At 41.1% G+C, this 13,281-nt stretch overlaps 1 protein-coding gene across 1 annotated transcript in view; it reads right to left on the bottom strand.

Moving 5' to 3' along the window:
- GALNT9 (polypeptide N-acetylgalactosaminyltransferase 9) overlaps nt 1–13,281 on the bottom strand; it is a 277,398-nt gene that overhangs the window by 138,615 nt on the left and 125,502 nt on the right. Inside the window, exons 3-4 of the mRNA XM_051972578.1 lie at nt 8,226–8,392; nt 6,198–6,372 (exon numbers count right to left, since the gene is read on the bottom strand). Coding sequence (XP_051828538.1) covers nt 6,198–6,372; nt 8,226–8,392 — 342 coding nt within the window. The remainder of the gene's footprint in view (nt 1–6,197; nt 6,373–8,225; nt 8,393–13,281) is intronic.

Below are 13,281 nucleotides of genomic sequence, written 5' to 3'. Positions count from 1 at the left end.
CACTCCTTCATTCATTCAATAAGTATTTAATAAGCGCACTAAAAATAAGTAGGACTTTGTTTCAGAGGAAAGATAATGTTCCCCAAACCTACTCCCCCTCTTCAGAGAAAGAGAAAAAAAGTTAGCTCAAAGTGAACCAACATTTGATCTGACAAGCATCAATCAATCAATCAATTTTTCCTGTGCAAGCCAATTAATTTTTGTCTATCTCAGTTTCCTTAAATGAAAATAGAGATAATAATGGCATTTACCTCCCAGGGTGTTTGTAAGTATCAAAGATAAAAACCTGTAAAACTATGTAAAAATTAGCTATGATTATTATTATGTAAGACAGGTCTTGGCAACAGATTGGATCTGGGGCTGAGAGGGAATGAAGAATCAGGGATGGCCCCTAGGTTGGGAAGCTGGATGATTAGAAGGGTAAACATCATTTAAGCACTTAGTTCAGTATCTGCACATAGTAGATGCTTTATGAATGCTTGTTGACTTGAAGTAATAGGAATAGGAAGATGTGTAAAGTGAGAGTTGATCCAGATCAGGACTTCTTAAACTAGGACCTGTGGACTTCTTTTTAAAATATCTTGATAATTGTATTCAATACAATCAGTTTCCTTTGTAATCTCAAGAATTTTATTTCCTCTATTTAAAAGTCTCATTCTGAGAAATGGTCATAGAATTCATCACACTGCCACTGTTTGGGAAAGGTTAACAACCACCTTCTACACCTGTGATTTCCATAATGGCCTTTTCCCCCTCTGTCCTTTCCCTGTTGGCCAGATCCCAGGAGTACAGTGTGCCGTGGTTGGCATGGGGATGGTCCTGGTGCTGAATAAAGGCTGCTCTGGGGAAGAGGAGGGATGTAGATTTCAGGCTCTGGTCACTCTCAGATAGTCAGATAGCTCTGCTTTGCTTTCCCAGGAGATGTCTAACCTCTCTCCTTCATCCTATATGGCTCCCTTGTACTTTACCACTTTCATTTCAGCTTAGGGCACCTGGGTGAGGCAGAGGGCATTTTTTTCTCTTTGAGTCAGCCACATTATTCCCTTGGACCCTGCATAGGTCATTCACTTGGGGGCCCTTTCTGACTGGGATGCCCTTGACTTGGTCTGATTGATACTCCTCCCCCATCCTGAGGTGCTTCAGGAATCCACAGGGAAGGAAATTCTGGACCATGATAAAATGCTCTGCAAGACTGATCCCTAAGGATCCATGTAGCAATAGGTATTGATCTAAAGCTTTAGGGATCCAAAGACAAAAGTGGAACCTTCCTTTCCTTCAGGGAGCTTCCTTCGGGGGGAGGCTACATTTGTACCTTATGTCCTAGAGATGGGAGCAGCACAGAGGGGGAATTAAGGCACATACTCTTAAACTCTCCCCCATCTGTCTGGAAATAAAAATAATAATTGATATTTACATAGCACTTTAAAGTTTTCAACATGCATCTCCCTTGATCCTTAGTATAATGTCATGAAGTAAAAACTACATATTTTATAAACCCTTTTTAAAGAGGAGGGAAACTGAATTTACTACTCAGTCTCTAGAAAAGCCAAAAGCAAGGGAGGGAAACAATTACCTAGATCCCACAGCTCTTTCCTGCAGTGGAAGAAGGATCCCCATCACAAAAGAACCAGAAAGATAGACAGATGGTAACTATCAGGGTGCTAAGTATTATCCCAATATTGCTGGATGCTGATGCTTGACATGAAGGCATTTTATCTCTGGGTCTGATGTTCTATCTTGTCCCCCTGTCTGATGAATCCTGTGCCTCCTTTCTGGGGACTATCAGAGAAGAGTGAGTGTTTAAGCAGATGGCCCCAAGAGCCATTTGCTCTTCCTGTATCAGGAGGTGAGTAGGAACATTGCTGATTCCAGATGGCACCCCTCCTGCAGATTTGTGAAAGATATGCAGACTTCCCTGTCTGCAGAGTGGACAAAGAGCTAAGCTACGTTCCTAGAGACATCACACTTTGTGAATCCTTCCAAAAGCTCAGCCTTCACGAAGATACCATAGCTTATTTCCTTTTTTCTTTTATTTCTTTTAGGTTAACTGTGTGCTATCCTTTTAAATATATTTCTGTATTTGTTATCTTGTGCAAGAAAAATCAGATAGAAAAAAAAGACACGAGAAAAAAAAAAGGTGAAAATACTGTGCTTTGATGCACATTCAGCCTCCATAGTTCTCTCTCTGATGCAGATGGCAATCATCCCAAGTCCATTGAAATTGGCCTGAATCACTTCATTGTTGAAAAGAGCCAAGTCCATCACAGTTGATCATCACACAATGTTGCTGTTACTGTATTCAATTTTCTTCTGATTCTGTTCACTTCCCTCAGCATCAGTTCCTGTCAGTCTCTCCAGGCCTCTCTGAAATCATCCTGCTGGTCATTTCTTACAGAACAATAATATTCCATTACATACATAAACCATAACTTATTCAGCCATTCCCCAACTGATGGACATCCATGGCTCATTTCTAAAGGGTCTGAACTCCTGTAGGAGGGAAGACATTATAGCATCCCAGGCAATAAGAGCAAGAAGTGACCGCCGAGACCATTTAGTCCAAACCAGTGGTCCTCAAAGTGCAAAGAATTGTTGGGGTCTCTGAAACCCTTTCAGAGGGTCTACAAATTCAAAATCATTTTTTATTTCTAATAGAGTAAATAGCTATAAATATAACCCGTGTGAACAAAAACTCTTTGAACAGATCCTAGATAGTTTTTTTAAACAACATGAAGATACTGAGAACAAAAGTTTGAGAACCACTGGTCTAAAACCCTTCACACCACAACAAAGGAAACAGATCCAGAGAAGCGAATGCCCTGCCAAGATTGCCCTTGTATTAAATCCTGAGAAATAACTTGACCTCAGGACTCACGACTTCAAATCCATTCCTCCTTCGGTAATTTGACTGGAGTTTGCCAAGCAAGGCTCCCATCTCCAGCTTGGTAACCAGGAAGACAATTTCACGGTCTCTGCACGACATAGCAGAGATGTCTCAATCTGGGGTAAGATCCCCAGGGACAGAGCAGGGCACCAGGATAAGGACATGCTTACATGGTGTGAACAGCTGCTAACAGCTAGAAAATTCTGTCAAATATGTAGATATTATGTCTATGTGACATTTTGTCGAACTGATAAGTTACCCAGCCTCGGCTCTGGCCTGCCTCGGGGATGCTCGCACATCTGGGAACCTGAGATTGCATGATTTAGAAGGAATTTTTTCTTTCAGGTTTCAAAGTACTTTCCTATCATTTTTTATTTGATCCAGTGTTATTATTGCTCATTCATTTCAGTCCTGTCCATCTCTTTGTGATATTGTTTGGGGTTTTCTTGGTAAAGATACAAAAGTGGTTTGCCATTTCCTTCTCCAGCTCATTTTATAGATGAGGAAACTAAGGTAAACAGAGTGAAGTGACTTGCCCAGGGTCACATAACTAGCAAGTATCTCAGGCCAAATTTGAACTCAAGCCTTCCTGATTCTATATCAGGTACTCTACCCACCGCACCACTTAGCTGCCCTGATTAAATGTTACTCCTCTCTCTATATAAAGAAATTTCAGTGATTTCCTCATGTCCTCGAAAATAGCTTAGCATTTAAATCCTCTCGCAAATTGTTTCCTGCTTACCAATCTAGGTCTATTTCATAGAATAAAATTTCATGTTATTATTATACCCATGTTATAAAAAGGAAACTGAGGCTCAGGGAAATTAAGTGATTAGCTACTAGTAACTACTAACAGGGATTTGAACCTAGACGTACCAGCATCTAGTTAATGCTGTTTCTATGACTTCATGCTGCTCTCGCATCCAACATTTAACCTATGTAAAGAAAAATTGTGCTTAAATTTTGGTCACCTCCAAACTGCAGAATAATAACCTCTGTCTCATGATATGAAGTTCGGGGGGGGGGGGAGAAGCTTGTTTGGACTTTGTTAAAAAAAAAATAGCAAAGTTTGTCCAGATTGTGTGAGATGCTATTCTAGTCCCTGAATGTGTCTTGGTCAATCTCTGTTTCAGTCCGCTTTCTATAAAGTAGCTGAATGTTATTTACCTGCCTTGAAGCAATGTGAGGGAGGATTAATTAATTAATGTTTGTAAAGTGCTTCAGAGACCCAAAAGCTTCGTGTAAATGCCAGGCGACTAATGAATCTGGAGCCTCGTGTGCTGCAGCTCCAGGATAAGGGGTCTGTTTGCCGGTGGATAAAAACAGCTTCTCAGTCGCGAAAATTAAAATTACACATTTTTAAAAATTGCATTTTGACATGGAAGATTAACTGCACTCTCTGGGTCTGGATGCCACCTGCCATTGCTGGATTGTGAGGCTTGGGAGAGGATGAGCATTCTAGGACTGAAGAACAGGGCAAGGGAAATGTAGGAGGGGGGAAGGACTGAGACTCTGACCATTACAAGCATCAGGGTTGGGAAAACTGCCTGCAAAAGAGGACTTAAATAAACCCAATGACTGAGGCAAAGACTCTGAATTTGCGGAATATCGATTTGGACTTGGTTGGGTTTAAAACACAGAACAGAAAGACGAGCCCCCCATCAGGACCTTTTCAGGAAACTCTAGACCAAATCCCATCTACATTGGGAGAACCTGGCCTTTTATTTTGTGTTTGACCTATTTGGCAAAAGAACAGATGCTTTTGTAACTAAAAATAAAAGAAAGCTCAGCTCCCAGAGCCTAGGTCAGGGGGAGTTACTGGCAAATGCTACTGAGCAAAGCACTCTGTGTGCTCCTCAGTTCTAGAACTCGGCACTCAGCATTTATTGGGCCAGTGTGTGGGCGGGATGGGGGTGGGAGGGGGGCATTCACTTTGGACCAAAACTCCTTGAACAGGGTAATACTTAGATATTTTTCAAATGGTTTTAATTGCCAGAAGTTAGCCAAATAACAGAATCACAATTTTCCTCTTTCTTCCCTCCTTCCACATTCTTTTTCTTTTTTCTCTTCCTTTTCTTCCTTTTTCTCTTTCTTTTCTTCTTCTCTATTTTTCTTTCCTCTTCCTTTTCCTTTCTCTCCTTTTTTCCTCTTTCCATTCTTTTCTTCCTCTTCCTCTACAGCCTTCTTTCCACCTCTTCTTTTCTTTTTTCTTCTTCCCACATTTCTTTTTTCTCATCTCCCTCCTCCTTCTCTTGATTCTTCTCCTTCTTTCTCTCCTCTTTTTTCTCTCTCCATTCTTTTCTCCCTTATCCTCTGCAGCTTCCTTTCCCATCTCCTTCTTTTTTCTTCTTCCTTTTTTCCCCTTTTTCTCATTCTCCTCTTTCTCTTAATCCTTTTTTCTCATCCCTTTCTTTTTCTCTATTTCCCCATTTCCTCTTCCATATTTTCCTCCTCTTTCTTTCCTTCTCATTCTCCTTTCCTTTTTCATCATTCTTTTCCTTTTTTTTCCTCCCATCACTTTGCTCCTCCTTTTCTTTCTCCTAATTTTCTAGTTTCTCTTTTTCTCATTTTATTTTATTCTTTTCCTTCCCCCTTTTCTTTTTTTTTCGCTTTCTTTTCCTTCTCCCTTCCTATTTATTCCCCTTTTCTTTTTCTGAATTTTCTTTTTCTCCTTCAATTATTAAAATGGAAGAAATACTTAGAGCCTCATCTAGGAACGTAGCTTTATAACACTGTGAATTCTGTAGCCCTGAATAATGACTTCATCTTTATTCTGGTTTTCTTTCATTGGAAATGCAAAAATCTGATAACAGAATCTAACTTCTTTCCAAAGCATACCTGGGCAGGGGGAAGGGGAAGAAAATCAAGATGTCCAGTTCCCTAACTAAGGTTTCCTTGAGAGAAAGAACAAATGTCCTGCAGATAAGTGTGGCTACAATCCAAAGAATCCTCAACATTGAGAAAGGGACTCAGAATAATTTCCTCTCCCAGTGTTTCTGTGTGCTTCCACTAATCTGGGTGAGAGGAACAGGATGTAATTCTTAGCAGCTCAGGAAACTATAAATCGTTTGCACCCAAAGCACAATACCCAGAGATACACAGGCAGGTCTCAGCAGCTGCACTGCCTGAGCAGGTCTACAGAGAACTCCATCCCTTGAGCTCTTCTGCTTCCCTGCTGTGAGACAATTTTATTTGTGAGTCTGTTGGACTACAGAGACAGCCTACAAATATGATGATGCATGCAAGGCCATGTTATCCTCCAGGAGAAGGGCAGTATATTTAGAAATCTTTGGTTCCCATTGTGAGAGCTTACCAGCCAGTGTTGAATTCCACATGAGCATCAAAGAAACCCACGATTGGAGAGGTTGCTGCTTTCCAGCCCTGGATCCGAGCTCGGATGAGCCCTTCTCTCTTGGTATTGCGAACTATTTTCACCAGCCCTGGGTACCTCTTATTTACATACTGGTCCAGATTAAATTTCAGCTCCACTGTAAAAAGAGCAGATCAATGGGGCTTTAAGTAAAGGAAGTTGGAGATAGTAAATCCCTTCTGAACAGCTGTGTCAGTGGAAGAATGAGGCAATGAAATCCAAGCCAATGCAATATCAGACAATACACCATGGTATATTATAGTATGAGGCAACCCTCTTTTGGTTTTTCATTTAATGCAATGCAACATTACAAGTATGGTTTAAGTCTTTGCTGTGTTCTATCAGAGTCTGGTAGAGCATGACTAACTTGTCACCTTCCCCTAGAAGCCTTCCTGGATTATCCTTGCCCCTAACATTATTAAAGGAAATAGCACTGCATAGCAGATAGAGACCTGAAAAACAACAATACCTGAGTTCAAGCCCCATCTATGATACAAGGTTGTCTGTATGATTCTGAGCAACTCACTTAACCTCTGTCTAGGCAATTCTCTAAGACCATAATTTGCAGACAAGGTGACAATCTGCATGGGCAAAAAGAATGTCCTCACTCGGAAGTTTCTAAAACAATGAAATCCCAGATCCAGTCCTTAAGCCTACTAAGAACTCTCCCTTATTCTCCATCCCTTCAACATTCTCATCTTCAGCTTGTACAATGATAACATCTAGAATTTCATAGATAATAGTCTTCTAGGCTTTTCCAAAAGCTCTGAATTCAAATCCTACCTCTTACAGCTATTAGCTCTGTGACTGTAAGTCATTTAACTTCGCCAGGTATCAACTTAAGGCTTATTAAGCACAGTGTCCAGCTAATAATACATCTAATCCTGAGGAGACTAATGGCTGTCTCTGACATGAAGAATGTCCAGAGCCTTTGTGCACATGGGTAATAATAGTACACATCAAATGGTTTGTGTGAGGTCACATAGCCTTAATATAAATGGCACGTGTGGCTTGTATTCATATTAGCATCATTTCATAAATATCTAATCTATCTTTGTAAATGGAAGATGAGATCCCCAAAGGCACGAATCATGTCTTCTGAGCCTCCTATCTCTTCCCCAGTGTAGAGAAGCAAGGACTCAGTTCTGTTTGGGCCTTTGATAAAGGCTTATTAACGCACAGAGATTCAAGATCTCACAGAGTTAAAATTTGGAAGGGACACCGGCGCTGCCTATTTGAGATTGGGTATTTAACTCAAAGAGGTTTTTAAGTTGGAAGGATTGTAGGATTTAGAGCAAGATATCATCTTCTTGGTCATTTAGACCAATCATTCTGGTTTTATAGATGAGGAAAGTCAGATAAAAGTGTGGTGATTTACTTGAAGTCAAACAGCTGGTAAGTATCAGAGCTGAAACTTGAACTTAATTCAATTTAACAAACATTTCTCCCTGAGTCAGACTTCATATTCCAAATCCAGACCTTATATTCCAAATCCAGTGCCATTTAGGAACCATTTTGCCCAATATTTTCATTTTATAGATAAAGAAATCAAGCTCAGAAAAAGCCCCACAGTCTTTGCTCAGAGTCACATAGGAGTTTAATGGCAAGACTAGCACAAGAACCCAAATCTCCTCATTTCCAGTCCAGGGCTCTTTTCCACATTTGGAAGATAGTTTTTGCCTTTATCTAACATCAAAGAGTGCTCGGTTTAGCTTCCTCTTCTAATGTGCCCCAGATGAAGGACAGCTCCTTGAGATGAACAATGAAGAGGAGCCCAGCCGAGCCTGTGGAGAGCCATAGTGAAGACCTGAGATGCATCCACCCATTACTGAGACTTTCCTTTTGGCCTGAACCCAGTGCTATCTGAGTGGGAAAAGTCCTAGGGATTTAGAATGTGACCTTCACACCATAGGACTGGACAATCATAAGAAAGAAAACCCAAAGCCCACTGCTTGCTGTCCCCAGGCTCACCATTGTCACTGTTGTCATCCACCAGGATGATCTCTTTGAGCAGGTGAGATGGGGTATGGTTGACAACACTGTGAACTGAACGAAGGATCACCGATAGAGCTTCATTGACAAAAATGAAGACCACAGAGATCTGGGGCAGGTCCTCAGAATACATCATGTGTTTGCACCTAAAGAAGACAAGGTAGGGAGGGGAGGAGATAAAAGGATCATAGATTTAGAGAGATCATCCTAGAGTAATCCCATAATTTTACAGAGGATGTGACAGAGGCTTAGAAAGGTTAAATGAATGGTCTAAAATCACACAGCCTGAATGTCTGGGAAATCAGAAAAAGACCTTAGGTAAAATCTAATACAACTCCTTCAGTTCAGAGAGTTTAAATGAAACTTTGGAAAGAGTAATAACTTCACTAAAGTCACACAGGTAGCAAGTAGTAGAGTCAGGATTTGAATCCAGACCCTGAAACTCCAAATTCAAATCTCTTTTTTTATATATCCATTCTCTTTCTATTATTTATCTAGGATCTAAATGTGTAGGTTTCTTCATACTCCTTCCTATTTGTCTGAATGGCATCCGCAATGACCATTACTCTTGGCTCTGTGAAGAAAGTAGGTCAGTGGCTAGAATGCCTAATGGACCTGGAGTCAGGAAGACTCATCTTCCTAAGTTTGGATATGGCCTCAGACACTTATTGGCTATGTGTCCCTGCACAAGTCATTTAAGCCCTTTGCCTCAGTGTCCTCATCTGTAAAATGGAGAAAGAAATGGCAAAATACTTTAGTATCTTTGCTAAGAAAATCTCAAATGGGGTCACTAACAGTCAGACATGACTGAAATAACTACACAACAACTTGGCTCCATCCTAAGTACTGGGGAGATGTGAGGAGAAGGAAGGAAGAATTATTTTACTGCTCAGTCCTGTGCCCAGGAAACTTGTGTCTGATTGGAGACATAGGCTACTACTTCAAAAATCTGTGATTTTGTCATTAACACAGAGGGAAACTCTTCTATGGCTGAAGGGACAGACTTGGAAAGTTGTTTGGGAGTAGAAAATTAGTCTTTCTGAGGCAACTAGCTAATAAGTATTTACAAACTTGACTAAGTTGGTCCTTCCATGCCAGAATTATAGCCTTGGAAGTCATTCTATCTCCAGAAGACCTCCCAGAATGCTTGACCTCCTTGCACAGACTTCAAGAACTCAAGAACACCTACATGCCATAATATATACCAATCAATAAATATTTATTAAGTGCCTGTTATATGCCAGGCACTAGACTTAAGGGACCTTAGGCAAGTTATCTGAGTGTCCCAGATAGCTAAGCCAATAAATCATCAAGGGGGTATTACAGATGTACCTTATGCCAGTAAAGTTCTTTATCCAGGACACCCCTTTTTTCTTGCCCCCCAAATGCCTAGTGCTATTCTATGTGCTGAGATAAAACAACAAGGGTCATAGGATCATAGACTTTGAGCTGGGAGAAATGCTGGAGGCCAACTATCTAGTCCAATCTTCATATTTTACAAATGAGGAAACTGAGACCCAGAGAACTTTAGTGACTTGCTTAGAGTCACAAGGGGGTGATCACTTCTGATGACAAGCACTTGCTCCTCCTTGAAAATCTTTGTATTTACTTTTGTAAATAGTTAATATTTGTGCATCTGTAGACATTTTGTTCCCCCTAGTAGAAAGTGAGATCCTAGAAGACTGAGACTTTTATTTCTATCTAAGGTTCCAGTCCTTATACATAATAGACATTTCATTGAATGAAAGTAGATCCTGCCTTTAGGGAGCTTACATTCTCCTGCAATTGTACTTAAATAACACAAGAGATTTTTATAAAGTAGGGTAAAATCAATGAGAGCCAGTGTGATAGAGTAGATAGAGAGATGTGATCTTAGGGCTACCAAGACCTGGGTTCAAGTGGGATTGGCTCATTTGGTCTAGGCAACTTGGTAGAGAAAGGGTTTCCTCTCCTGAGAGTTCCTTATACTGATGAAATCTTAGTTTCAAGCAAGACTCTATTCCTATGAATGGTACAGATGAGTAACGTTGCTAGAGTGCCGAGGAGTGACAAAATAAAGGGTTATAGGCCTAGAGTTGTTAGATTGAAGAAGCCATTTAGCCCCACTCCTTCATTTATTGTCATTATAGACTAAAGTGATCTGGGAAATTCATGGAAGAGCCAAGATTTTAGCCAAACTTTGAAGGATTGGGAGGAAATGGAGAGCTAGAGGGAAAGGAGGCTGTTACAGGTATAGGGAACAGAAACATGGGGTCAGGACACCATAAAGCAAATTGAGGACTGACTTGTTCAGTCTGGTGGGACTTTAGGGCATTTGGATAAGGACCTTAGATAAAGAAGTCATGGTGGAGTGGTAGAGAGAGCCAGTCTTGGTGACAAGAAGAACTGGTGCATTATTCCTGCCTTGGAAACTTTCCAGTTCTTTGACCACTGTAGTAATAGTAATACAGTGGAAGCTCCTTGAAAGCAAAGACTATCTCATTTTTGCATTTTCATTCACAGGGCCTGTGTGCAAATTGCTGACCATTAGCCTCTAAACTTTTAGACCCCTACCCTCTAAGTGCCTTAGTAACCAAGACTCTCCTCTGTCTCTGTATCCGTGTGTGTCTCTCTGATTCTCTCTCTCCCTCCCTCCCCATCAGTGAAATCAGCTTCCAAATTAGGAGTTCTTCATACCAATGAGATCACTGTTCTGGATGAGAGGGAGAAAGAAAGAAAATAAGACAGACAGAGATACACATAAAAAGAGACAGACCAAGAGAGAAAGAGAGGGAAGAAGAGAAACACACACACACAGAGTGATAGAGAGAGAGATACACACACACACACACACACACACACACAGAAATACAGACACACACAGAGAGATACAGACAGAGAGACAGAGCAAGACAAAGAGACAGAGATGTATATAGAGAGACAGAGGCCCACAGATAGATTGAGAGAGAAAGATAGAGGAAGGGGTAACTTACAGATACAGAGAGAGACAGAAAGAGACACAGACAGAGAGGGACAAAGAGAGAGAGAGAGAGAGAGAGAGAGAGAGAGAGAGAGAGACAGAGACAGAGACAGAGACACAGAGAGAGACTAAATGATTAATATTTAAGTAATGCTTTGAAACTTAAGAAAACACTTTACACACATTAACTCATTTTATCATCTCAACACTCAGTAAGGTGGGCACTAGACTTAATTGTTATTATTTCCACTTCAGTCAGCTAGGTGACTCAGTGGCTAGAGCACTTAATATATTCCCTGCTATATGCTAGGTACTGGATAAATAATTATCCCCTTCTCTTTCCTTGCAGTCAGAAAGATTTGCCTTTGAATTCAGCCCTAGATACTTATTAGCTGTGCCACTCTGGGCAAATCACAATCTCTGTCTGCCTCAGTTTCTTTGATTGTAAAATGGAGATTCTAATAGCACGTACCTCCCTGTGCTGTTGTGAAGATCAAGTGAGATAATTTTTTGTAAAGTGCTCAATACTGTGCCATGTGGTAGGCATTTAGTAAACGTTTGTTTTCTTCCTTCCTGTTTTTATAGAAGGGCAGTGTGGCCTGGTAGATAGAGATTTGGAAGACTTGGGTTTGTGTTCTGCCTCTCACTCTGTCAGCTATGTGATCCTGAGCAAGTCCCTTGATCTTTCAGTTTGCAAAGAAGTTGCAGATAAGGCACTGAATTGGATAGAACATTTTCCTTACTGGGAGCTTCTTAAAGCTTGGCTCAGGAGTAATTTTTTCTACCAAATCTCCTCAATCCACCCACATGTCAGTGGTTTTTCCTTTCTCAAATTATGGCAAATGTCCTTATCTGTCTGTAGGTTATATCTCCCTAAATAGACAATAAACTCCCTGAGGACAGGTATTTTTTTCTTCATATTTCCCCAGAAAGGCTGGGGCATAGGAGTGCTTATTTGATTGTCCTAAAATAGAAAAACCTGGTAGAGAAGATATGCCATAAAAACAACAGGGTTAGAAGGAAAAACATTTTAAATATCAGCCTTCATCAGGGCCTCGTAGGAAAGCAGTAGGGATTTCTCAGTGCTCACTTGCTGGCTTTAAAATTAACTCAAACCTGTTTAATTAGAAGTGTGCCCTCATTCCCTCAGTACACACCCCGGGTTTCCATGGCAACCATAGAGCTGCCCGGCCAGCCCCAGCTCGTGCCAGCCTCTGTCTCCCTTGCCCTCTCTCATTAGAGCTGATGACCCGGTTATCCAACATTTCTGCATAATCATTTTCCTCCCACCTCCCTGAAGCAGTGATGCTCAGGGGTCTCCTCTTGACAACAGGGAGACTTCTATGATGAGTTTCTAAATAGCACAGAAGAAGGGAATCTATATTCTGGCCAAAGTTGCTGTTGGAGGAGGAGAGAAGAAAAAAAGGAGGAGGAGAGGAAGAGGGAGGAGGGGGAAGAAGAGGAGGAAGGGGAAAAGGAAGAGGATGAAAGGAGAAAAAGGAGGAGGGGGTGAAGACAAGGAGGAGGAGCCTGAAAAGTCTGGGCCCAATCCCTCATGTCCTCTGCTCACCTTCCCAGTAGGACACACACAGGTGTCCCCTAAAAATAGCCTGGCACCTGCAGAATCAGACCGCCCCATCAGCTGGGCCCTACCTCAGCTATTTGGAAGTTTTTCTATGGATTTAATTCACTTGCACTTCTCATTTTAATACAAAATATTATGTCTGCCTTCTCAGGTTGGTAAGGATCTGTCTTCTCTTTCCTAATTTGTTTGTCCACAACTGGGAAGGCTCTGAGCTTCCTTGGTGGCTTAAAGGGAGCCATTCGATCACTGCTCATAGTACTTGGCTCCAAGCTCAGGCTGTCCTTCGGCTGAGTGGGTGGTGATTTTGTGGGAGTAATGGCTTTGGAGCCAGGAGACCTAGGTTTAAATCCCTTGCCTTTGACAAATTCATTCCCTTCACAGCAGCAAACTTTTATTAAATACCAACTATATATCAAGTACTGTGTTTGGACCTGGGGGTATAAAGATAAAAAAAAAAATCAAATGGTCCCTGAACTCAAGGACCTTACATT

Source organism: Antechinus flavipes, chromosome 1 (genome assembly GCF_016432865.1).
Source record: "Antechinus flavipes isolate AdamAnt ecotype Samford, QLD, Australia chromosome 1, AdamAnt_v2, whole genome shotgun sequence".
Lineage (NCBI taxonomy): Eukaryota > Metazoa > Chordata > Mammalia > Dasyuromorphia > Dasyuridae > Antechinus > Antechinus flavipes.
This window is presented reverse-complemented; position numbering and strand designations above follow the sequence as displayed.